The sequence below is a fragment of the Dipodomys spectabilis genome, unplaced genomic scaffold (genome assembly GCF_019054845.1).
Source record: "Dipodomys spectabilis isolate Male_0828 unplaced genomic scaffold, ASM1905484v1 ptg000363l, whole genome shotgun sequence".
In the NCBI taxonomy this organism is placed as follows: Eukaryota; Metazoa; Chordata; class Mammalia; order Rodentia; family Heteromyidae; genus Dipodomys; species Dipodomys spectabilis.
The window spans coordinates 5,451,607-5,477,588 of NW_024871040.1; the positions used below are offsets into that span (position 1 = coordinate 5,451,607).

The window sequence follows — 25,982 nt, forward strand, 5'->3', positions numbered from 1 at the left end:
AGGAGTGAGCCACCAGTGCCTAGCATAATTTATTTTTAATTAATTTGTTTTCTTATTTTGGCAGTAGGGAGTGCTAGGTAAATAAATGCTCTCTCACTCGACTACAGACATAATCCTTCCTTCCCCCCCAAAAAACACCATGCATTTTAAAGAAAAACAAACAGCAAACAGAACAATAGCACTTGTCATTTGTCATAAATGGATATTTTATTACATGCCTTTTCTGCATCTTTTTCTTTTTTCCAGTACTGGGACTTGAACTCATAACCTAGCTTTTTGCTGAAGGCTTTCTGCTACCCACTTGATCTACAGCTTTTTGATAGTTAATCAGAAATGAGTCTCCTGGGAAGTGGCGCTGTAGCTCAAGTGGTAGAGCACTCGCTTTGAGCTGCAGAGCTGAGGGACAGCGCCCAGGCCCAGAGTTCAAGCCCCACGACCAACAAAAAAAAAAAAAAGAAATGAGTCTCCTGTACTTTCCTGCCTAAGCTATTTTCACATCCGATCTCAGCCTCCTAAGAAGTTAGAGTTACAGGTGTGAGCCACTGATCTACAGCTTTCTTCTGCATTTCTTTTTTTTTTTTTTTTGTCGGTCGTGGGGCATGAACTTTGGGCCTGAATGCTGTCCCTCAGCTCTTCAGCTCAAGGCTAGCGCTCTACCATTTGAGCTACAGTGCTACTTCCGGCTTCTTCTGTTTTTGTGGTGCTGAGGAATCGAACCCAGTGCCTCATGCATGCAAGGCAAGCACTCTACCACTGAGCCACCTTCCCATCCCTTTTCTGCATATCTTAAGATGACTTATGAGTGTTTTAATTAGATTTTGAGATCAATTGTATTAGTAGACTTTCTCACTGTAAATATCCTTAAATTCTTGGGACACATACAGCTTGTCCATGATATTGCTATTGTGGCTATCAATACATTCTTGGGTTTGGCTGTGTATATTTCATTTAGAAAGTTTGTTTGTTTGTTTTTCTTTCAAGACAGCCATTGCCATTTCTTCCCTTAATAAGGGGGCATGATGGACTAATAAATTGTACTAGGACAACTGATGTGGGCAACTAAACAACTAACTCACTCCATCCACAGAAATTATTCTAGGTCTACACAAACTTAATGTGATATGCAAACAAATATTTTAGAAAAAAAAGATTATTTTTGCAACTTAAGTATAAGAATAAAACATATAGTTTTCCTTTGTAGACTTGGCCTCATTAAAATTAAAAATCTGGGGCTGGAAATGTGGCTTAGTGGTTGTGTGTTTGCTTAGTATTCATGAAGCCCTAGGTACGATTCCTCATTATCACATAAATAGAAAGAGCCAGAAGTGGCACTGTGGCTCAAGTGGTTGAGTGCTAGCCTTGAGCAAAAGAAGCTCAGGGATAGTGCCCAGGCCCTGAATTCAAACCTTAGGACTGGCAAATAAGTAAATAAAAAGTAAGCTGGACACCGGTGGCTCACGCCTGTAATCCTAGCTATTCAGGAGGCTGAGATCTGAGGATCCTGGTTCAAAGCCAGCCCAGGTAGGAAAGTCTGTTAGACTCTCATCTCCAATAAACTACCAGAATACCAGAAGTGGCGCTGTGGCTCAAGTGGTAGAGCACTAGCCTTGAGCTGAAGAACTGAGGGACAGCGGCTAGGCCCAGAGTTCAAGCCCTATGACCGACCAAAAAAAAAAAATTAAATTAAAAATCTGTCAAAAGACATAAGAAAAATGAAACTAAAAGCTACTAAGGAACAGAAGTATATGACAAAAAAGGTATTAGTGTTTAGAATTAGTATTAGAACACATAAAGAATTCCTAAGCTGGACATGTGATTTGAGTGATAAAGTGCCTGCCTCACTAGTGCAAGCTTGAGTTAAAACCCCAGTGCCACCCCAAACAGTAAATTTGTAAGACAAACAGAACAGAAACAACACCTACATGTCAATCAATTCCTGCATAGTGGTAATCGCCTGTAATTCCAGCACTCAGGAGGCTAAGACAGGAGTATCACAACTTTGAAGCCAGTCTGGGCTACATAGCCACAGCTAAGTCTCAGAAACAAGAAATAATTCCTAAGTATTAGAAAAAAAAAAAAAGAAAATGGAGATAGGGAATTTATAGATGATGAAACAGAATTTGATGGGAAAAAATAATGAAATATGTTGCTATGGCTTGGATATAGTTTATTGCCCTAAGGTTAGTGTGTTAGAAGCTTGATTCTAAGTGTGGTAGCAGGGAAATAGTAGAATCTTTAAGATATGGTTTCTACCCAGTTAGATGTGGCTCATGCCTGTAATCCTAACTACTCAGGAGGCCGAGACCTGGAGCATCTTGTTTCAAAGCCAGCCTGGGCAGAAAAGTCCTCAAGACTCCATCTCCAATTAACTCCCCAAAAGCTAACTTGGGTTCCCTAAAAAAAAAAACCCATCACCTTTAAAAGCCATACAGGTATATAGTATACTGTAGTCTACTTAGAAAGTAGAAATCAGGAGGATCATGGTTCCAAGTTAGCCTGGGTGAAAAGTGAGATCTCATTTCAAACAGTAAGTTGGGTATAAAGATATAATGTGCCTGTGATTTCCCTGCTACACAGAAAGCAGGAGGCAGTAGATAGCTCTGGCCAAAAAAAAAAAAAAAAAAAAAGCTGGCTCACCAGTGGCTCATACCTGTACTACTAGCTACTCAAGATGCTAAAATGTGAGAATCTTGGTTTCAAGTCATCCCAGATAGGAAAGGCCCTGAGACTCGTATCTCCAATTAAATAGCAAAAACCTAGAAATGGAGCTGTGATCCAAGTGGTAGAGTACCAGCCATGAGTGAAAAAGCTAAGAGACAATGCCCAGGCCCTGACTTCAAGTCCCTCCCCCCAAAAAGGCTGAGGGTATACTCAAGTAGTAAAGTAAGTAACCCTAGTTTTTGTTTTGATTTTTAATTAAAAGGAAAGAAAATGGAGAAATAAATTATAGTATATTTTATTTATTTATTTGTCAGTCATGGAACTTGAACTCAGGGCCTGGGCACTGTCTTCTAAGCTTTTGTGCTCAAGGCTAGCACTCTACTACTTTGAGCCACAGTCCCACTTCTGATTTTTAGGTTGTTGGAGATAAGAGAGAGTCTCATGGCTTTTTCCTGCCTGGGCTGGCTTCGAACCACAATTTTCAGATATTAGTTTCCTGAGTAGCTAGGATTACAGGCTTTAGCCACTTGCCCCCAGCTTTATAGTATATTATAGTATGTAGTATATAATAGAACACCTCCTTCGGGACTAGACAAGAGGAAGTATATCAACATGGGTGGCTTCTTGGATCTCTCTGAAATACCTAAGCCCATCTTACCTTTCTAGAGTCAGAGCTTTACTTTGGGCATGACTAGTCCCCAACCAAGAAAAGAAGCTAGTTCTTTTGGTTGGTTTTTTATTTTGTTTTGTTGGTCATGAGGCCTGAACTCTGGGCCTGGGCGCTGTCCCTCAGCTCTTCAGCTCAAGGCTAATGCTCTACCACTTGAGCCATAGCTCCACTTCTGGCTTTTTCTGCTTATGTAGTGCTGAGGAATCGAACCCAGGGCCTCATGCCTGCAAGGCAAGCACTATACCACTGAGCACCTTCCCAGCCCAAGAAGCTGGTTTTGTCCTGGCAAATATGAACTAGGAGTTTAACTTAGAATGAAGTGCAAGTCATAGCGGTATTTGCAGCAGCCTGGTCTTCACATTTGCCCCTGTGAGACTCCAGGTGCTGATGTCTAGTCCTTTCAACAAGCATAGGTAAGTACTATTCCTCTTACAGAGGACACCTCTGAGACTTTGGAAGGTCAAGCATGTGAACTATGACCTGCCTGAAAACGGAAGCTGATTTTCAGATGGCCAAATCTGGCCTGTCCAACCCTCCATCATTGGGGGGCAGTGGGATGGCCTCACACCAGCTAACGAGTGTACCAAGACTCCAACTTTTTGCTTCCTACATCTGATCCTTGCCCTGTTTCCTAGGTGAGCTGTGAACAGCTGCTAGCCAGCTGCTCACAATCCTTTCTACATTGTAGGGCCCTTTCTCTGCAGATGGGGAAATAGCCCCAGAGTAGGCAGGGACCTGCCCCTAGGGTGGTTTGAGATTTTGTTCTTGGGCTGTGGGAAAAAGCTTACATTAAAAACAGTCCATCCAGAGTCAGGCACTGGTGACTCACACATGTAATCCTGGCTACTCTCAAGAAGCTGAAATCCAGAGGATCCAGTGGAAAAGTCCTCCAGACTCCATCTCCAAAATAACCAGTGAAAAGCTAGGCTGGAGGCATAGCTCAAGTGGTAGATTGCCAGCTAAATTTAAGCAAACCAAGTGAGTATGAAGCTCTGACTTCAAGCAATTGTACAGGCAAAGAAAAAAAAAGTCAGTGCAGTAAAACTGATTGGCAATAGTGACACTCACCTGGCCCACATCCCACTGGGAGCCCACTTGCACCTCCTCAGGAGCTCACCAGGATCTAGAGGCTCCTGCCTTCTATGAGGGGTGTCCTGGGATGGGGTGAATCTTGGCGATGTCGCCTGGCAGAATCATGGGGACTGACCCCTTTAGGCCCTGGGAGCTCCGCTTGTCTTTGTGACAGCCTACTTGGATTTCTCTGGCACCGCAGAGACTTGCTCCAGTCACCAGGGGGCGACAGAGTCTGAACTCTGCAAGACTCAGCCTGCTGAGCTCCACAGTCTCCAGAAGACAAAAGAGGCCAGAGCTGTGTGCACCAGGTGGAGTGGCATTGCTTAGTGTGTGTGTGTGGGGGGGGGGGGGCAGGGAAAGGGGGGGGTCTTGTTCTCCCTGCCCCTCAGCCTTCAGGAGCCCAAGTCCTTGTCATGAACTGCCCTCCCCTAGCTGCCATATGTGCCAGGTGATTGTAAGACCTGAGCCATAGCTAAAAGTCCTGGCATCCAGTCCTACCCTGCCTCTGCCTGGCCACGTGCCTCCTCTTCTTGCTACATGTAGGGTGAGACAGAATCTGGGCAGCTACCTTACTTATGAAGTCAGGGCTCAGGCTGGACCCCAAGACCCATGGACCATCCTCCAAGTTTCAGCTAGTGGGTGAGGGGTGAGTGGTCTTCACAGCAGATTAGGGGGCAGAGTGGTTACCTAGCATCTCATCACTTGTGCTAAGCAGCTCCTGCCTCAGTTTCCTCAGCTGATATTGGACTCTTGCTGTGGTATGGAGGAAGTGCTACAGAATGGTGTCCCTATGTTCAAGGGTAGTCAGAACTCTGTCCCCCTGCAGCCTTCCCTAACCCTCTTAGTCTGTCTTCTGAGGGTCCTAGTAGAGACCAGGAATTCAGGTCACCCTGAATTCAGGTAGCAGGCCACTAGGGAAGGCGGAGGGCATCTTAATTACTGCAGGCCAGTTACAGGCCTGGCCACAGCCTACATCCATTGGTCTCATAATTTTGGTAGAGACTTCCTTTCTCCCAGCCTCTGTTTGCCTATCTATAAAATGGGACATTTTTAACAGGCCCACAGTGCAGATGCTCCTATGGGTACCGGACACATGTGCCTCATACTCCTACGTGTGCCAGAAGGCAGACACTGGGTCCTGTCTTGATCCCTTGCACTTGTCCCACACAGTTGGACATGGGGGACAGGGGACTGAAGGCTAGCTGGACATCCCAAGTTAGGTGGGAGCTGAGGATGCTCAGGGTAAAGCCTGGAGGAGCTCCTGTAAACTCTGCTCTAAATCCTGCTTTACTGTCCTCCCCAGAGCTGGCGTTCATTCACTCAGGTTCTGGGTCTCATTTTCAACTTAATGGTTTAAAAAAACAAAGAAAACAAACCCAACCCTACAACCCATCGAGATGGTGTCTCCTGACCATCCTTTGATATTTGAGGACTGAAATATGGGGTTGATGGTGGAGGGGAGATTTGAAACTATCTTAATTAGAAGGAAAGAATGTCCTCCCCTTTGTGGTGGGCTGTTCTAAAAATACAGTTGTGCCCACATCTGGAGGGAAGAGTTGGGGCTCAGGGAATGAGGAGGGTGGTTAGGCCAACAGTCTGTTTGAAGAAGCTGACGCCTGCATTCCTGGGGGTGGGGGTCGTCTCCTCTCAGCAAGGTCCAATGGAGGGGCAGGGTGGGGGGGGGGGAGAGGGGAGCCAAAGTAGCCAGTCCCTTGTGACTGAGCCACCTGCTGCAGGTTTGAGGTGTAGAAGTCAATCTCTCTCTAGCCCTGGCCACTATGCAAGCCCTCCCAACACCCCCAGCCTCGATTTCCACTGTTTTATACATATAAGGGCCAACCTAGTTCGTACATATTGGTTCTTTTTTATTATTATTTTAAAGTATTTGTACAAAAGAGTTGCCATTAAAGCAGTTTATGAATACAATGTATCTTGATCAGTGTCACCTTTCATACATACTAATTTTTTTTTCTTTTTGTCGGTTGTGGGGCTTGAACTCTGGGCCTGGGTGCTGTCCCTCAGCAGTTCAGCTCAAGGCAAGTGCTCTACCACTTAAGCCACAGCACCACTTCTGGTTTTCTGATGGTTTATTGGAGATAAGAGTCTCATGGACTTCCTTGTCTGGGCTGGGTTGTATCGCAATCCTCAGATCTCAGCTTCCTTAGTAGCTAGGATTATAAGTGTGAGCCACTGGTGCCCAGCATACCTACTAGTTCTTTACCTGCCCTGCCACCAGCTGATTGAGGTTTAGTGGGTCTTTTTATGACACAGACTGTGTCCAGGAAGGGGATTTTTAAATTTTTATTTTATGTATTTTCTGTTTGGGAGTGTTTTGTCAGCTTCTCCATAAGATTTCACAGGCTAGAAGTATGGCTCAAATGGTAGAACACCAACTTAGCAGGCACAAGGCCCTGAGTTCAAACTCTAGTACTGCATAAACCAATAAAATTTAGCTGGTGCTAGTAGTTCACACCTATAATCCTAGCTACTCGGGAAGTTAATATCTGAGAGTCTCCATTTGAAGCCATCCTGGGCAGAGAAATACAGGAGACTTATCTCCAATTAACCAGCAAAAAACTAAAAGTGGGGCTGTGGCTCAAGTGGTAGAGTACCAGCTTTGAATGAAAATAACTCAAGGCCCTGAACTCAAACTCCATTCAGGCACATACACAAAAGATTTTAACTGGACATTCGTGCCTCACACCTGTAATCCTAGCTACGATAGAGGATCTCAGTTTTAACCAGGCTAGGAAGAAAAGTCCAGAAGACTCTATCTCCAATTAGCCAGTAAAAAGTGGAGCTGGAATGTGGCTCAAGTGGTATAGCACCAGTCTAGCAAGCAAGCTCAATGAGTATGAGTCTCTGGGTTCAAACCCTGGTACTGGCACTAAATATGTAAGCAAATAAAATATTTACTTTGGCATTTAATCTTGCATGTATAATACTGATTTCCTTTTTTCCTTTTTTTTCTTCCTCTCCCTCTTCCCTTCACCCTCCTTTCCTCTTCTCTCTCTCTCCACCCACTTTTTTTCTGTGCAGATTTCACTCTGATGCCTAAACTGGCCTTGCTCTCAATCCTGCAGCCTTAGCCTTTTGAGTGCTAGGGGACTATAGGCCTTTGACACCATGCCTGGTGCTTTTCTTTTTCTTTCTTTCAATATGTGGTCATCACCAGGTGCTGGTGACTCATGCCTGTAATCCTATCTACTCAGGAGCTGAAATCTGAGGATTGTGGTTCAAAACTAGCCTGGGCAGGACAGTCTGTGAGACTTTTAATCTCCAGTTAACCACCAGAAAACTAGAAGTGGAGCTGTGACTCAAAGTGGTAGAGCACTAGCCTTGAGCAAAAGAGCTCAGGGACAGTGCCCAAGTGCTGAGTAAAAGATGTCATGTTGCCTAGGCCAGTCCCAGACTATTGGGTGCAAGTCATCTTCCTCCCTTAGCCTCTTGAATAGGTGCACTGAACAGCTGGAACTGTAAGTGTGCATCACTGTGCCTGGCCTTTTTTTTTTTTCCTGTAACAGAATGAACATACATAGTTACTTATCCCAGTACCCTGGCTGGAGAGAAGGAGGAAGAGAGAAGCACCTGGCTGCTGGAGGGGAGGAATCAGTGGGCACAGGCTAAGGCAGAGTTGGGGAACACCCTAGGCCACTCCTTCCACCTGCCAGAGGCCACTGGTCTGTTCTGGGCAGTAGCTGAGAGCTAGCCCTGCTTGATGATCGGGCCATGAGGCAGCATGTGGGACAAATGTAGAATAGTGTGACACAAGCTCCACACCGAGGATCATTCAGCCTGTCCCTGTGGGCTCCTCATGTGCACCCCTGGTGTGCAGGGCCTGAAGTCTGTCAGCAGCAAATCTCTAGCTCCGTTCTGGGGGAGCTCCAATCCTTTGACTGACACAACCAGGCAGGTAATCCGCTTCTCCCAAAATAGCCTGCAGCCATAAGCCCCAAATAGCTGGGGGAATGGGAGCCCCCTTCCCCTCTCTGCTCCTGTAGCTCTGGGGGCAGGCAGAGGGGCTTTGACATTCCAGCAAGGACCACAACAGGAAGTGCAAATTACTGGCAATTGCTGAGGACCAATAACTGCAGGATACTGGGCAGTGTAGGTCAGTAGTCCATCACATCCAGCTGTAGTGGGTCAGATACACCCAGACAGAAACAACTAAGGAACTGCATGGAAGCCCAGAAATTACAGTAGTTGGCTGGTGACCACCCCCCACTCTTCCCCCAAGGCATGAGCAGGTGATGACTTCTTTCTCCTAAACCCCAGTGTGTGGGCTGCATGGTTACAAAGCCAGGAATAGCACCCTACTGTCTTGGTACCTCAAAGAAGTCACTGCAGCTCTCTGAGCTTCTGCGGCTGTAAAGTGACTTGGGTGAAGCCTTGGAGCAGTCTGGCTCTGGGTCACTGAGCAGCTATTATCTCCTGCACTCTTGTCTCGCCCTTGAGCCCTGGGCATGCCCTGTCCTCTTCCAGCTCTGCCTCACTCAGTGGCCCAGCCTGTGGCTCTTTGTCCATCAATTGGTCTCCTCCCAGAGACCCTTTACCCTCTCTGTGAACAATACCAGGGCTCTTCAGATGGACTCGTCCAATCTGTCTGTGTCACAGAGACACAGCAGGCTGGCAGTGGCCAGGGACCACTGTCAGCCTCCAGGCTAAAAATCCAGCCTGGAGTCCAGGTCTCTGTTTCAGCATCTGCCTGGTTACCAAGCCCCAGCCTTAGCTGTCCCACAATGACATGGGGCCCAGAGCTGCCATGGAAGGTGTGTGGAAGGCCGCAGAGAGGCAGGAGCTAGGAGGCCGGAGGGAGCTTCTCCAATGAGGCCACGTCCACATAGCCTTCTGTGTCTTCAGCCATGTCTGCCCAAGGGAGGCTCCTTGTCCCCAGGTAGAACAGACCAGGAGTCTGGGAATCATCCAGTCCTCCTGCTTTGACCCCTGCTTGCCTAGTGCTCACACCTATAAACTGAGCTATTCAGGAGGCTGAGATCTGAAGATGACGGTTCGAAGCCAGCCTGGGCAGGAAAGTCCCTGTAAGACTCTTATGTCCAATTAACCACCCCAAAACTGGAAGAGGTACAGCAGCTCAAGTGGTAGAGCACTAGCCTTGAGCACAAAGAGGCTCAGGGACATTGCTTAGGCCCTGAGTTCAAGCCCTACACGGACAAAAGAAAAAAGTCTGTGGTTTCCATCATCTTGGCCTGTCAGCTTTCCCTCAGTGATTTCAACTGAAGACCTCAACCTTATTAGCTAATACTTGAGCCACAACACCTCAATCCCTTTTGTTTTAGTCATTTTTCAGATAGGGTCTCACATTTTTACTGAAGGCTAGCCTTAGACTGTGATTCCCCCTATCCATGTTTCCCTAGAGCTGGAGTTATAGAGATGAACCACCATACCTGGCTTAATACGTTGAGATAGGTGTTGCTAACTTTTTGCCCAGGCTGGGCTCAAACTGTCCTCTAGATCTTTGACTCTTGAATAGCTGAGATTACAGGCCTGCCTTACCAGCCATGGCCCTTTATAGGTTCCTTCATGCCCAGCAGGCACCCACTCAGACATCAGAGGCCCTGATCCCAGCCTTGTTGCACAATGCTGCAGCCAAGGTGAAGGCTACTCTCCTCTGCTTAGATGACTGTTTCTACTCTTGTCCTTGTCTTTTTCCCAGGAGCTGCTGTTTGAGCGCAACTCCATACCATGCTTAAAACCCTTCTATTGCTCCTCTACTGGCCTTGAGAATGAAACCCAATCTGACACAGCTCTGCTAGGTCCCTCTCCCCCTCCACATGGCACGCCCCCTCCTCCTTCTTGCCCTGCTTTCTCTCATCTTCTTGTCCCCCAAGTCACCTCAGGGCCTAGACTGTTTCAGACTGTTCTGCATAGACTGTTCCCTATGACCCATTTTCTGCCTCACACTTTACCCTTCCACCCAGAGACCAGCTCACTCCTGGAAAGTATAGATTTACCAGCCAGGCTCAGAGGAGCCAGACTCAGGTAACTCTCTCTGTGGTTAAGGCCTGACACAACCCACCTGCATGATTTGTTGGTCTTATACTCTGGCTATTAGCAGCAGCTGCTGGGTAGTTTCCGGATTTAGTGCTAAAAATACCTCATAGGCCAGACAGGAAGGGCCCATGGGGACACAGCTGCTCCTGGGAGGGGCTGGCTCGAGCCTCAGTGAAGGCACACCCAGCACAGAAGGGGTTTTGTGTGTTGGAAGGTGTGGGCCTCATGCTCTCAGCCCTTAGGAAAGGGTCCTTGATGGACAAATGAGTGCCCAGGGCCAGCAAAAGGCATCCTGGGTTGTCAAGAGCTCTAACACACACACACACACACACACACACCTCATTTCTCATTCTTCATTTGACATTCTTCATGGACAGCCTTTGGATTGAAATAAATTAAGAAATTAAGTGCTCAAGGTCCTAATGGAAGTCTCTTTGGAGTTGATCCAGGAGGACTTCCTAGAGTAGGAAGTCTTTCTACCACCTACTCTTACTCTTTAAACAGAATATCTAGACTAGCTGACTATGGTATCATATACTTGTAGTCCCAGCAACTCAAGAGGCTGAGATTGGAGAGAATCACTAGGATCTAGGTTTGTTGTTGTTGTTGTTGGTCTTGGGGCTTAAACTCAGGGCCTGGGCATTGTTCTTAAGCTTTATTTCTTTTTTTTGGGGGGGGGGTCTGGTTGTGGGGCCTGAACTCTGGGCCTGGGCGCTGTCCCTCAGCTCTTCAGCTCAAGGCTAGCTCTCTACCACTTGAGCCACAGTGCCACTTCTGGCTTTTTTCTTTTTGCTTATGTGGTGCTGAGGAATGGAACCCAGGGCCTCAGGCATGCAAGGCAAGCGCTCTAACACTGAGCCACCTTCCCAGCCCCTTAAGCTTTATTTCTTAAGACTAGAGGTTTACCACTTGAGCCATAGTTCTACTTGTGGCTTTTGGGTGGTTAATTGGGGATAAAGTTATCAGGAACTTTCCTGCCTGGGCTGGCTTTGAACCATGAACTTCAGATCTCAGCCTCCTGAGTAGCTAGGATTATAGACATGAGCCACCAGCAGCCAGCTGAACCTAGAAGTGTGAGGTTAGTTTAAGCAACATAGTGAGATTTAATCTCAAGAGATGAACAAAACAACAGCAAACCCTAGGCTGCTAGTAAGAAAATGAATGAATGGTGCAGAGAACTAGGGAACCCCAGAGGAGAGGTTCTGAATCCAGGCACTGGTGGCTCACATTTATAATCCTAACTACTCAGGAGGCTGAGCTCTGAGGATTGCAGATAAAAAATAACCTGGGCAGGAAAGTTTCTAAAACTTTATCTCCAAAAGCTGGAAGTGGAGCTGTGGCTCAACTGGTATAGCACCAGACTTGAACAAAAATGCTAAGGGATATACCCAGGCCCTGAGTTCAAGTCTGAAGGAGCATTGAGTACTATGTGGAGCTGGCAGGGACACAAAGGTGACCCCAGGCTTCTGGATGGTCACAGAAGACTGCAAGGACCTGCCACAGGGAGGAAGGCAGAATGGTGGGCATGCACACCCTGCCTATGGGCACCAAGAGGTACTGAACAGGAGATCTAGGCTCCTCTGGGATGGGGGGGGGGGGGTCTGCACATCTGGACATTCTGCCCTTCTTTGCTTGTAGCTGCAGGGCAGGAAAGTGGGATGAGGAGCAGAGCTCATTGCCATTTTGCCAAAAACCCCAAGCCCTCCTCCTGTCTGCAGCCCTCAGAACAGATGTGGCACCCAGATGACAGCACCCAGCACTACCTGCATCTCTACCCCCGCCCCAACCCCAACTCCAGCTCCAGCTCCAGAACTTGGGAGTGCCCAGAGCTTGTCTCCACAAATAACTCTCACACGGACCTGGTGTCTTCAGAATGGCCTGTCCTGCATCTGACAGAACAGGACTAGGGATGGAGGCCTGTGCCAGGCCCTGCTCTTCCTTGCACTCAGGCTTAGTTTGCCCATCTAAAGTTATCCCAGAATGGAGCATTTGTAGGCGATCCCAGCTGCAGCTCCCTCAGAGGTCCTGCCTGGCTTTCCTCCAGACAGGCCAGCCGTGCCCCTCCACTCCCACCAGCTGTGGGCTCCCAGCATCCCAGGAATGTGCGTCTCAGTCCTCCAATCCAGGCGCCCACCTTATCAGAGCCTCCAATCACAGGGGAGACAGACAGTCCTGCAGACAATGACAACCCCTCCTGTTAGCCTTGGCCTGACCCTGAGTGCAGGGTAGCCAGTGTCTCACTAAGTGCCTGTCCAAGGAATACCTCCCCTTCCCAACCCACATAAAACCCAGCCTCTCTCCTTCCACAGGCTCCCGCCGACGCCCACCCTGGCGTCAGAGGTCCTGCATCTCCGCCTTGCTGTATACTGCTGCTATGCTGGTGGAAGCTGCCCCGTCTGGCCTGCCTAAAACATGACCTTGGCCTGCTTTGCTAAAACAAAACAAAACCAAGGCCATCTAAGGAGGCCCTCTCAGACTCAGGCTACAAGTGCTATTGGATCTCCTGGAGAATGTCACCAACAGGAAGACCATTGGTACTCACCTCTTCTCCAATGCCACACTCAAATTTTTCCAAGTGAATGTCACATAGATGCTTCATTTGAGCCAGTGGCTCACCTGTGTAATCCTAGCTACTCAAGAGGTTGAGATCTGAGGATTGAGATTTGAAGTCAACCTAGACAGGCAAATCCATGAGACTTTTTATCTCTAATTAAACAGCAAAGAGTTGGAAGTGGAGGTGTGGCTCAAACAGTAGAGCACCAGTCTTGAGCAAAAAAGCCAACTAAGAACATGAGGCCCTGAGTTCAAGTCCCAGTACCAACACACACACACACACACACACACACACACACACACACACACACACACACACATCAGTGAGGCCCAGAATAAAACTTCCATTAATTGTTCTTCATCTCCCACTGCTTTGGGTCAGATCTTGGAGTCACCCTTGACTTCTCCCTCATGGTCATATTCAGTGTGTATGCAAATTTACCTCCTCTGCTCCTCCTCTTGCAGCTGCATTCTGTTCACAAATTCCCTACTGACCTCTGAACAGATGAATTACACTATGTAATACAATATACATAATGTAAATTTTAGCTTAACCATACTAAGGCATACAGTTCAGTAGTTTTATATATATATATATATATATATATATATACATACATACAGTAGCTTTAAATACACACACACACACACACACACACACACACACACACACACACACATTTTTGTGCGACCATCACCAACATCCATTTCCAGGTTTCCATTTTCCCAAACAGAAATTCCTCACACTGAAAGAACTTTTCCCTTTCATATAAGTGGAATCGTATTTTTCTTTTTTGTTTTAGTGTGGTACTGGGGCTTAAACTCAGGGCCTGAGAATTTGTGCTCAAGGCTCTACCATTTGAGCAAAGCTCACTTCTAAATTTTTTTGGTGCTTAATTGGAAATAAGAGTCTTATGGGCTTTCCTATCTGGCCTGGCTTCAAACCATGATCCTCTGATCTCAGCCTCCTGAGTAGCTAGGATTACAGACATGAGCCTCCAGTGCTCAGCTATATTTGTGTTTTTGTGCCTAATTTCACTTAATATAATGACTTCAAGTTCATCCCTGCTGGAGCATGTGTCAGAATTTCATTTCTTCAGGGTTGAGTAATATTCCACTGTATGGATATACCACACCTTGACGTTCATCTGCCAAAGGGTACTTCAGTTACTTCTACCTTTCATCTATTGTTATACTGTCATGAGCATGGGTGTATGTCACTGCTCTCTCTTCTTTTCTTTTTCTTTTGCCTAGTCCTGGGGCTTGATTTCAGGATCTGAGCGCTGTCCCTGAGCTTCTTTTGCTCAAGGGTAGCACTCTACCACTTGAGCCACAGTGCCACTTCTGGCCTTTTCTGTGTATGTGGTACTGAGGAATGGAACCCAGGGCTTCATACATGCTAGGCAAGCACTCTACCACTAAGCCACATTCCCAGCCACTGCTCTCTTTTCTTCTGGATATATACTCAGAAAAACTGCTGGGACATACGATATGTATCATATGTCATATATTTATATCATATATATATATAATAGTAATTATTTTTTGCAGGTACTTGGGTTTGAACTCAGTGCTTCGCCCACCCTCTGCTTGCTGGCTAGGCAGATGCTCTACCACTTGAGCTACACCGCCAGCCCTGGTAATTGTATTTTTACTTTTTGAAAAGTGGTCATACTATTTTGTGGCTATACCATTTTATATTTCCACCAATAGTACAGAAAGAAGATTCCGGGTCTTGATCTGGAACTAGTTATTTTGGGAACCCTGGAAGTGGTAGCTGGCATGCGAGAAGCATGTTCACTCCCCAAAAGTGAAGGACCGCGGGGTGCGAGTGAAGAGGGCCCTGTTTATTTTTTTTATTTTTACTTTTTGGGTCTGGTCATGGGGCCTGAACTCTGGGCCTGTCCCTCAGCTAAGTCCTTAGCTCAAGACTAGCGCTCTACCACTTGAGCCACAGCGCCACTTCCAGCTTCTTTGTTTGCTTACGTGGTGCTGAGGAATCGAACCCAGGGCCTCAGGCATGCAAGGCAAGTGCTCTACCACTGAGCCACCTTCCCAGCCCAAGAGGGCCCTGTTTAGATGCTCTCCAAATCCTTGGCTATGGAGTATATGTGCACTTAGCTTGGCTGCTGGAGTTGCTTGTGGCTGTGCCTGGGCTGGGGCCTCAGGGTGCGCTTTGGGATGCACCCACACTCCCAACAAGTGAGCCTGATGCAGACACCAGAACTGAAGCAAGCATCATGGGAGAGAGTGGAGAGTACAAAATGATTTTTGTGGTTTGACTTAAAGATGAGAGAAGGGAAAGTTGCTGCCTAGTGCTCTCATGCTGCTGTTTCTGCCTACAAGCAAATGCAAAGGAAAAACCCTCAAGTGCTCAAACTGTATTCCCTCAAAGTGGGAATACAGTGGCCAGCCCAAAGTGGTAGTCAAAGCCCCTGATGAAGAAACCCTGATTGAATTGCTGACCCATGCAAAAATGCTGGGACTGACTGTAAGTTTAATCCAAGATGCTGGACATACTCAAATTGAACCAGACTCTCAAACTGTCCTGGGAATTGGGCCAGGCCCAGCAGATCTAATTGACAAAGTTACTGGCCACCTGAAACTTTACTAGATGGGTTTTTGAGTGATGATAATCCTTTCAGTGTTTGAAACCTGTCAAATTATAATAATAAAACTGGATTTCTTCATTCCCCTTCCCCCTCCCCCCCAAAAAAAGATTCCATGTGGGCGCCGATGGCTCACGCCTGTATCCATAGCTACTCAGGAGGCTGAGATCTGAGGATCTCAGTTCAAAGCCAGCCCGAGCAGGAAAGTCCATGAGACTCTTCAGTAACCCACCAAAAAACCGATGTGGCACTATGGCTCAAGTGATGGAGCACTAGCCTTGAGCTGAAGAGCTGAGGGACCAGAGTTCAAACTCCACGACCACGACCACCACCACCACCACGAACAACAAAAAGATTCCGATCTGCAGCCGCGGACTCAAGAGTCCCACCTTTCCCTTTTCCGGGTCACCCGTACTTGACTCAGGGTTTCATTCCCGGGCGGGCGTGATCCTAGCCCCGCCCTCGTAATGGTTTCGTGGGTCTTTGCGATTGGCCTCTCTCTAGTATGCCGCGAAGAGACCAATTGCTCATTGGCTACTCCTTCTCCCGCGCTGCTCCCGCAGCCACAACAATCGCCATGTGCTTTTACCGTGGGGCTTGCTCATTGGCTAGCCGAGTCGACTGGCCCTCCCTCACCCCCTGTCACCCCGTACTTCTCTTTTCCTCTTTCTATTGGCTTGCAGGGACCAAGGGCCCATCCTTCAACCAGACGCTCGGTGGCTCTGGTGCGGATTGGTCAAAATTGAAAGTAAGGCGGGGGTTAAAGGAGGGCTTCAGAGAGCCGCTGGGGATCTGGCCGAGCATGCTGGAATAGGTTCAATGGCGTGGCAGGGGATGGCAGCCGAATTTCTGCAGGTGCCAGCGGTGACCCGGGCCTACACCGCGGCCTGTGTCCTCACCACAGCCGCTGTGGTGAGCGGGGTGCGGGGGATTGGGGAGGGGGACGTTGGGTCGCTGTGGTTACAACCCTGGGTGGTAATGAGAGGGATTAGGGAGGGCTGCCAGGGTCACAGCATGGATCCAGGAACGGACCCTGATGTGTCCTTGGTTCCACAGCAGCTGGAGATCCTCAGCCCCTTCCAGCTGTACTTCAACCCGCACCTTGTGTTCCAGAAGTTCCAGGTGAGACTTGTCCTGCCCCTGACACCTGTTCGTTAGACATCAGCATCTCACCTTACTCCCACCCACCACCTCTTTGCAGGTCTGGAGGCTCTTCACCAACTTCCTCTTCTTCGGACCCATGGGATTCAGTTTCTTCTTCAACATGCTCTTCGTGTATCCTGAGCTTCAGGGAGAGAGGAGGGGAAGAGAGAAGAAAGAACAGAGAGAGAGAAGGGAGAAAGAGGAGAGAGGAGAGAAAGAGAAGGGGGAGAGAGGAGAGAAAGAGAAGGGAGAAAGGAGAGAGCCAGAGTGTAGGAGCATGCTGGCCAGGTTGGGATTGGGGAAACAAGAGGCCCAACTGGGCTGCCACTTCCTATACCAACACCGCAGGTTCCGCTACTGTCGCATGCTGGAGGAGGGGTCTTTCCGTGGCCGCACAGCTGACTTTGTCTTCATGTTTCTCTTTGGTGGTGTCCTTATGATTGTATCCTTCTTGCAGCCTAATAACCTCAAACCAGGGCACCTGGCGCTGGGTCCAGACATAAGGGCTCAGGTCTAGGAGAGACAGACTCTTCATTCCATTTTAGGACAGTATTGAGCAGCTATGTATTGAACATACAGGGTGATGAACATAACCAGGTGAGGTACCGGGGTCACTGACCCCTGAATACACATAGCCTGGAGAACCCCAGGCAGGTACAGAAAATGACTGGGGCATGGAATGAGGTAGACAGGTATACAGGGCAGATTTGGAACCTGAAGTCCACGGACAAGTGGAGGGCTCACCTTGGTGGGCCATGGACAAGAGCTATGAGGGCAAGGTAACCAGGATTCCAGGGGCTTAGTAAGTCAGAGGACCTGGACGTGGCTGTGCATTGCACCATAGGACACCTTAACTTGGGTCCAGCTGCTAGGACTCCTGGGCAGCTTGTTTTTCCTAGGCCAAGCCCTCATGGCCATGCTGGTCTATGTGTGGAGCCGACGCAGCCCTCAAGTGAGGGTCAATTTCTTTGGCCTCCTCACCTTCCAGGCACCATTCCTGCCCTGGGCAATCCTGGGTATCTCACTGCTGCTAGGCAACTCAATCCTTGTGGATCTGCTTGGTGAGCCTTCCTGTCCTTCCCACCTACCTACCCATGGCCTGCCCCTCCTCTCAGCACATGCTGCTGGTTCCCTTGATCCCTCTCTCCCCAAGCTAGATCTGTCATCCACCTCCAGATGCCCTTCCAGCCAAATAAGCTTAATACACCCTCAAATAAGCCTGTTGGCACACAAGATTTGCACCTTCAGGGTTGACCTGTAGATGTCTGAGTGGGTCCTAGCTGGGGTGCTCTGTGTCTGTTCTGTGATCTCTGCTCCCACGATGTTCAAAAACCCTCCCCCCCCCCCCAAGTCTTGCCCCCTCTGCACTCTTTAAGCCTGACCTTCAGGGCAGTCCCACCCTGGGCTGGCAGTCTATGCAGGACACTGGGGTATGCATGCTTGGAGCTTGGGGCTCCTCTGGTTGTGGAGGGTAGCCTCTGGCTGCCTCTGGCTTTCATAGGGATTGCTGTGGGTCACATCTACTACTTCCTGGAAGATGTCTTCCCCAACCAGCCTGGAGGCAAGAGGCTGTTGCTGACCCCCCACTTCCTGTGAGTACTGAAGAGATGACAGGCTCCCTTCTCTCTTGGATGGTTCCCCGCCCCATAGGGAGCTTGTGCTGGCCTTAGCTCAGTGTGGGGCCTTCCCACAGGAAGTTGCTTCTGGACACCCCTGAGGAGGACCCCAACTACCTGCCCCTTCCTGAGGAGCGTCCAGGAACCCATTTGCCACCGCCGCAGCAGTGAGCATACCCAAGCCGGCTTAATGTTTCTGGCAGACCTCTCTCCTTCCCCTTCCTCTTCCCTGCAGCAGAACAATCCATCAAAGGAGGTTGAATCCATGTAAAGGCCTACACACCTAAATAAACCATTACCTGAAGCCTCTGGGCCCAAGGCAGTAGCTTTCCCATCTGGGCCTGCCACACCCTCCCATGTCCTTCTACACCTACCTCCTCTGCCTTACTGAAGGCAGTAGGACAGGAGGCTCAGAGATGATCTGCCACAGATGTTCAGCAAGCTGAGCTCACTAGATGGACTTACCCTGCCAGTGCCTTGATAGAGCACTGAGCCTCTGCTCTCTGTCAGTCAATGAGAGGGTTAGCGAAACCTCAGTGGTTGGGGCCAGCCCACTCAATAGGGGCCCTGTCTGTACAGTGCCTTTGGGCTGATGTCCACCTAGCCTCTTCTCATCAATAGCCTCAAAAAGTGGATCACTGCCTCATTTTCCAGCTGGAAACCTGGAGGGCCCATGGGAGCTGCGGCAGAAGGGGACCAGGTCCTCTTTGCTCAGGCTAGAATCTCAAGAAGTTGCCTGTACCTGGTTGAGGCAGAGACTTCTGGAAGGTCTGTCTCTGCCTTTCAGCTGAGGCCCTGGGTGAGCCTTCTCCAATCTCACAGCTCCATTTTCTTTTCAGAGGCATCAGAAGGGGCCAGCTTTCCTTAAGGGGCCAGGCCTACACTGCTATGTCTGTGTGTTAAATGCTCAGCAGCATAGGGATTTCCCCTAGCAACCCATGTCATTTTCATGGCTTTTAAAAAAAAGTTTGCTGTGAGTTTGACCTCTTTCTGTAGTGAAACCTGGGCTTTTGTGTGGGCTGGTGGTTCTTAAAGGGCTAGAAGTGAGCAGGGTCTAGGAAGGACCTTTCCAGCCTAACTGTCAAGGAGGGGTGAGGATGGCCAGTATTTCTTCCATCCCACCAACAGTGACAGCTTCACTGCCTTGTTCCTCACAGACCAAGCCACAGTGGAGCCCCCTCATTTCCAAGACCAGCTGGACCTGGGATCTTCCCTTTTGTTTAAAATCTACCAGTAAAACTTGGCTGTCCCCTTGTTGTGAGCCTCTGGTGAGTGCCACTGACAGGTAGGGGCCAACTGCAAACTCACTCACTGTGGTTTCCAACCTGAGGGTCAAGCAGTCTACGTCCTGTCAACGTAGAGCCCCAGTTCCTTTTGAGACCCACCTCTGCCCGTGTGGGTCAGACCTGAAGTCAGGTTTACAGGGTAACTGCCACAACCTTCGGGGAGGGGTGTGGGGGAACATCCTGTGACCATCAGCTCTACCTTGGCCCCAGACCACTGTCCTCAGTAAGCATAGATGTACACCTAGTTGACCAAGCAGTGCTTGGCTCAGTGAACAGACCGCGCATGTCACCGTCATAGAGCCAAAATCCATTCTTTAGAGTGGGCACATTCCACATTACAGATTAGGGCGAGAGAATAAGCTCATCAGAAGCACAACCTGGAAGGGTCCAGTAGGAGACTCCTTTCCTTGTCCACACTGCCAACATCTATAAGCCAGCATTGGACTGGGTGTGACATTCCTGCATTCCCTAACAGGTCTGGGAGGGTGGGAAGGATGAGCTGGTTCTGGTTTTGTGTGCAGCTGGAGCAAGGTCCTTTAGCCAGCATCCAGGCTAGTGACATACAGGCATGCCTCCATAGGACCAAACCCTCTGCAAGGGACTCTAGAGTAACAAGGCCTCTGATTAATGGCAGCCCATCTGGGTACAGCACAACAAGGCCACCTAGGAACAGGGAAGAGCCTACAGATCCTCCCTAAGGCCAAACAAAGGGATGAGGGCTAGGCTGTCACTGAAAGGTAGGTAGGTGCCTGCCTTGAGCCTCAGCCGTACTTTTTTCCTCTCTGCAAGGACTTGCTGAGCACAGGTGGCCACTGGGACGCTGGAAGGCCCAAGGCAGTGATTGGGTTTTGCCCCAGGGGCTATACAAGGTGCTGGGGTGGCTGAGAGGGGAGAATTCTTCGCCTGGGAATTTGAGGCAGAGGGATGATGCTTGTTGTGACACTGTCCTGACCTCAGGCCCTGCTCCTGGCTCTTTTTGTGTGTGCCAGTACAAGGGCTTGAACTCAGGGTTTGAGCACAGTCCCTTAACATTTTTGTTCAAGGCTGGTGCTCTACCACTAGGGCTCTGCTTTTGGCTTTTTTTGGTCGGTTGTGGGGCTTGAACTCTGGGCTTGAGAGCTGTTCCTGCACTCTTCAGCTCAAGGAGAGTGCTCTACCGCTTGAGCCACAGTGCCACTTCCAGTTTTCTAGTGGTTTTTATTGGAGATAAGAGTCTCACAGACTTTCCTGCCTGGGATGGCTTTGAACCGCGGTCCTCAGATCTCAGCCTCCTGAGTAGCTAGGATTACAGGCATGAGCCACCGGTGCCCAGCTTTTTTTTTTTTTTGGTGGTGATTAATTGGAGTCTCAGGAACTTTCCTTCCCATATTGGCTTTGAGCTGTGATTCTCACTCAGCTTCCTGAGTAGAAAGGATTATAGGCATGAGCCATGAGTGCCCAGTGTCATTTTTATGCTATCACATTGAAGAAATTAAATATAACCTGTTGTCTTTTATTTAAAAAGCGTAGCTAGCCCTGCCTGGGGCTCCTATACAAAAACAAAACAACCCAAAAAAAGAGGCTTCTCTTTTGACTTGAGACAGTAAAGGGAGAGTTTGGGTAGGCGGGGACAGGACTGGGGCTCAGCAAATGGAATGTGTGCCAGGGAAGGACAATCTGAAGGCCCCCACCAATGCTCCCAGAGCCACCCCGTTCCTCAGGATGGCAACAGGCTGCCCCTTGCTTTTCTCCTTGCCAGAAGTTGAAGGAAAGCTGGTCCAGTCTTCTGAGATCTCTGTGGGAGCTGAGCTTCAATGAGCTGGTCACCACGCTGGGGCAGTATTGGCAAGACGCCTCATCCGCCTGGAAGATGGGAGCAGACTGTCAACCGGGGCCAGTCCCAGCACAGGGTAGCCCCCTTTCCATAGGGCTGTCTAGAGCAGCCAGGTCTGAGGCACCCCTGACACCAGAAGGGACTGACTAGCTATTTCTTGGCCTTGCTAGTCTGCTCTGTAGGCCCTGCTCATCTCTCTAGGAACTTTCAACCCTACCATGGTTGTGGCAGAGGGACCAGATGAAGCCTGACCACCTAGGAGCTACCTCTGGCAACACAGGCTCTTTCCAGAGACTACAGATCATTGAGGAAAGGAAATGGCTCTGGTCCTATTTGGGAAAATGAATGCCCGTGAGCAGAAGAGCCAGGACACAGGGATAGGGTACCTGGTATTCCTGTCCTGGTCTCGAATTTTCTTCTCCATCTCAGCATCTGTCAGGGTCTCCAGCAGTGGGCACCACTGGTCTGCATCGCCTGTGTTCCGGATGGCAATTTCTACTGTGGGTAGGGGGTTCTCACTAGGGGAGGGGAGGAGAGGCAGTTAAGATGAACAAAGCAGTTCACAGAGCAGCAGGTGCAACACCCCCCCCCCCCCCCCCCCCGCCAAAACCATGGTTTCCCTACTGTTCCCCAGCAGATGGCTGAGGCCTAGTGAGAAGGCTCAGGCCTTTCCTCACTTCCTCCTTGCCTCCATTCCATGGGGCCCAACACGGCCACAGCCAATTCCCATGCTCTAGCTCCTCAGAGCAGCTCTGCTGACAAGTAGCTGGGGAATGCTCCTGTCATTGCTCCAGGGAGCTGGCCTTGCAGTGACAATGCTGCCCTGTGACCCTGAGGGCCTGCCTTCCAAACTAGTTCTCAATAGGCCTTTTGTCTGCCATGGCTGGGTCTGTCTGGGAGACCAGGGAAAGGCCACTGTGGTGATGGTTCCCTTGATAGAACCATGGCTGTCCTGGAGTGTGGCTGGGAGGCAGAAGCCTATCTGTTCCCCTGTACAGAGCCAGAATCCACTGAGGAAGAGGCTAACCTAGGACAAGGGAATAGGAGGAGCCTTGATGCTGCTTACTGAGGGCCTTGGAATGGTCTGTTCCAGAATGTTCAATGTACCTGCCCCAAAGCCTATGTCTTGGGGCTCATGCCATGCCTCACAGAAGCCAGTCTATTTGCTCAGAGACAGAGAGCTGGCTGGCCATTGAACCAGATGGATCAGGAAACCATATCCCAGGACCATATTTGATCCCATGGCCCCTTAGAGTGCAAATCTGCTCTGAGGGACCATATGTAATTGGCTCTGGACAAGTGGACACACGGTAGGAGTAGGTCAGCATGGACAAAGGCTACAGGTCACAGGGGTGGGCATGAAAGAGTGCTGGGGGAGAAGGGCATAGCTGAGCCAAGACTTTCTGGACCTTGGTTTACACGTTAGCAACAAGAAGGAGGTGCCGTGTATGTTAGACCAAACCGCTAGGCTGGCACAAAGTGTCCGAGCACAGTCCTCATGATTATGCTCTCCTCCCTAATTGTCCCCACTCTGGCCCTTCCATGGTCCTCTAGCTGGGTGTCCTCCCATTGTCTCTTGAGGCTCAGTCCCCCAGAAGGTTACTCTGCTCTATTGTAGTCCTACAGATGTCTACCCACTCCGACAGCTCCAAGAAGAATGAGGGGAAAGTCAGGGAGGGTTCAGGGTGGTGAACACAGGATAAAAGAGGACAGGTCCTTGATTGGACTGCTTTCGGTCTGGAAAATGTGGACAATATTTACTGTTGGAGGATTATTACTATTAGAGCAGCCAACGTTCATACACTGATGGTGCTTCATTGGGGCCAGGCACTTTCCCCCACAGCCTCCCTCAAGGCTGGACTGCTGAGCTGCAGAGAAGCATGCCCCCAGGTCTGACCCTAGACTCCCAGCTACACGGTTAGTACATAATCCACATAGGCAGCTGAGGCCCTGTCCTGGCCCAGAAGGGTTGGGCTGGGAGCAGCTCTCCTTGTCCTGGGGTCCTAGGGACTTTCTCTGTGTTCCCTGGCACAAACAGGCTTGAGCCATCTGATGAAGTTTGGCTCGCAGCATTTACACCCACAGGTCATTGAGGCCCGGAAGCTCCAGCTTATGATTCACAGTCATTGACTGGGCAGCCCCCTCTCCTCACCACAGTCCCCAGGGGCTGATCCCTCCTCAGCAGCTTGCTTTGGCAATCCAGGAACAGCTTAACTCCCAAACATCATTCCTCACTTCCAGGCTGCCTTCCTCAGGAGGGCAGATGTTAAAGGCGCCAAGCCCACGCCAAGGGAAGCAAAACATGTTTTCTTCTGAATTTAAACAAGAAGCAGCTAGCAGGCCCCGAGGCTCCTTTGTTTACCTCCCCTTGACTCTGGGAAGATTCCACTCCAGTCGGCTTGTTCTAAAATAAGAACTGCTTAAGCCAACCATGTAAGGATGGGCCTGGAGCCAGTACTAGCCTGCCTTAGAGGTTTGAGGGGGGACGGGGGGACAACACGCAGGCATACATGCTGGCCTGAGTTCCACTAGGTCTGGAGGCCAGTCTACTCCCACTCCTCCAAGGAGATTCTGATTTGCAGGCTTTGAAGCAGCCAGGGACCTCAGACATTGCTACCACCACAAGGGGGAGATGGACACTCAGGCAGGAGGGGTGTCTCAGGTGATTGCTGGAGCTAGGAATGATGCTTAGAAAATGTCTTCAGGCTTATTTACATCATGATCTCGCTTTCAAGGCCTCATGTGATGTAACAGGCACCTTGAGAAAGCATCATCCCACTCTATAAATGATAGAACAGAGACCTGGAGGCTGAACAACCTGCCCGTGCCACTCAATCAGGAAGGGGCAACTAAATTCCACATCCTCATTTTTGCAACATCTCCCAGGAGGAACTGATTTTTTTTAAAATAAGTTTTTTATTGTGAAAATACTGTACAGAGGGGTTACAGTTACATGAGCAAGGTAATGAGTGCATTTCTTATCCAGCATTGTTGCCTCCTCTTGTTTTTCCCCTACCATCCCTTCCCTCTCATTGTTGCAATGGGTCCACCTGTATCCCTATTTAAACAATTTGTTTTTTCCCTTCCCCTCCCCAAATTATACCAACATCAAATACGGTGAAAGCAGGGGTTATACCGTGGGGGAGGGACATACACAGCAACAAATCACATGGTACCTTATAAATAGGGTAGCAAGCAAGAAAAACCCACTCGTTGAACTGATTTTTGACAGGTGTTAAATCATTCAATGAAGAAATGGCAACAAGCTTTTCAATATGGTGCCAGCACAACATGACTCTGGATTAGGCAATGGTTCCTTAGATAGGACTCAAAAAACTGATGGACTAATCAAAATAACTTCTGTTCTGCAAAGGCCATGATCAAAGTGAAAAGCAACCCACAGAATAGCAAAACAAACCTATTGGGGGTTGTATTTAGAATATGTAAAGAGCCGGGCGCTGGTGGCTCACGCCTGTAATCCTAGCTACGCAGGAGGCTGAGATCTGAGGATCGCAGTTCAAAGCCAGCCCGGGCAGGAGAGACCGTGAGACTCCTATCTCCAATAAACCACCAGAAAACCGGAAGTGGCGCTGTAGCTCAAGTGGTAGAGCACTCGCCTTGAGCTGAAGAGCTGAGGGACAGCGCCCAGGCCCAGAGTTCAAGCCCCACGACCGACCAAAAAAAAAAAAAAAAAAGAATATGTAAAGAACTTTTCTTTTTTAGGTCTGAGACTGGGACTTGAACTTGGTATCTGATGCTGTTGCTTACTGGCTAGCACTCAGCCAACTGAGCCACACTTCAAACCCCGAAGAGCTAGTTGTTTTTTTTTTTTTTTTTTTCTTCTTTTTTTTTTTTTAAGAACTCTTTCAACTCAGTAATAAAATAATTCAATTAAACAGGCATGGGACTTAACCCATTTCTCCAAAGATACACAGAAAAATATGTTCAATTATCATTAGTCATCAGGAAAACAGAACTCCAAGCTACAATTACTTTGCTAGGATTCTAGGCTACAACTGAAAAAAATTGCCAAGAGCAGGGTGTGGTATACGTGCCTGTAATCCCAGCACTTGGGAAGCTGAGGTAGCAGGATCCACAGTTCCAGGCCAGGAAGTAAAGCTGTGGCTCAGGTAGTAGAGCACTAGCATTGAGAAAAAGAAGCTCAAGGATAGCACCCATGACCTGAGTTTAAGCCCCAGGACCAGCACAAATTTTTTTTAAAGGGGTTGGAAGGCATGGTTCAGTTGGTACAGTGCTTGCCAATGAGCTGTAGCGTCAGGTACCAAGTTTGAGGTAGCGTCAGGTACCAAGTTTGAGTCCTTGTCTCAGACCTAAACAAAAAAAGGGTGTTCCAGGTCAATCTGAGACTCTCAGAAAAGGAAAGGAAAGGAGCCGGGTGCTGGTGGCTCATACATGTAATCCTAGCTACTCAAGAGGCGGAGATTTGATGATCACGGTTCAAAGCCAGCCCAGGCAGGAAAGTGCATGAGACTCTTATCTCCAGTTAACCACCAGAACACTGGAAGTGGCGCTGTGGCTCAAGCA

The 25,982-nt window shown here is 49.0% G+C and overlaps 2 protein-coding genes and 1 pseudogene across 7 annotated transcripts in view; 2 read left to right on the forward strand and 1 right to left on the reverse strand.

Annotated features, from left to right (window-relative positions):
• The first annotated feature begins 14,718 nt into the window (after positions 1-14,718).
• On the forward strand, positions 14,719-15,652 carry LOC122095861 (annotated as a pseudogene).
• Positions 15,653-16,279: 627 nt separating this feature from the next.
• On the forward strand, positions 16,280-18,642 carry Derl3 (derlin 3). Of its 4 annotated transcripts, none has more exons than XM_042666162.1 (7): positions 16,280-16,491; positions 16,636-16,701; positions 16,781-16,854; positions 17,071-17,164; positions 17,588-17,783; positions 18,224-18,314; positions 18,420-18,642. In XM_042666162.1, exons 1-7 carry the CDS (start codon positions 16,399-16,401, stop codon positions 18,607-18,609), a joined length of 804 nt encoding a protein of 267 aa, XP_042522096.1. In that variant the 5' UTR covers positions 16,280-16,398; the 3' UTR covers positions 18,610-18,642. The 4 variants fall into 4 exon arrangements, with proteins under 4 accessions (XP_042522096.1, XP_042522093.1, XP_042522095.1 ...); XM_042666159.1 differs by having other exon boundaries at positions 16,282-16,491; positions 16,639-16,701; XM_042666161.1 differs by having other exon boundaries at positions 16,287-16,491; positions 16,639-16,701; positions 18,416-18,642.
• Positions 18,643-21,095: 2,453 nt separating this feature from the next.
• The window catches only part of Smarcb1 (SWI/SNF related, matrix associated, actin dependent regulator of chromatin, subfamily b, member 1), a 40,395-nt gene continuing 35,508 nt past the window's right edge, over positions 21,096-25,982 (reverse strand). For 2 of the 3 annotated variants that reach the window (XM_042666158.1, XM_042666156.1), the window contains exons 8-9: positions 21,824-21,955; positions 21,096-21,466 (exon numbers count right to left, since the gene is read on the reverse strand). In XM_042666158.1, the coding sequence (XP_042522092.1) occupies positions 21,427-21,466; positions 21,824-21,955 (172 nt within the window). In that variant the 3' untranslated portion in view covers positions 21,096-21,426. Of the gene's footprint in view, positions 21,471-21,823; positions 21,956-25,982 lie in introns of all 3 variants that reach the window. The other variant, XM_042666157.1, reaches the window with a different exon arrangement.

Excerpts from the sequence above, each read along its gene's own strand:
- Derl3 (XM_042666162.1), top strand. The coding sequence starts at position 16,399 with ATGGCGTGGCAGGGGATGGCAGCCGAATTTCTGCAGGTGCCAGCGGTG. Across the intron at positions 17,165-17,587 it reads TTGGTGGTGTCCTTATGATT|CTGCTAGGACTCCTGGGCAG; the intron begins GTATCCTTCTTG and ends ACTTGGGTCCAG. Across the intron at positions 17,784-18,223 it reads AATCCTTGTGGATCTGCTTG|GGATTGCTGTGGGTCACATC; the intron begins GTGAGCCTTCCT and ends TGGCTTTCATAG.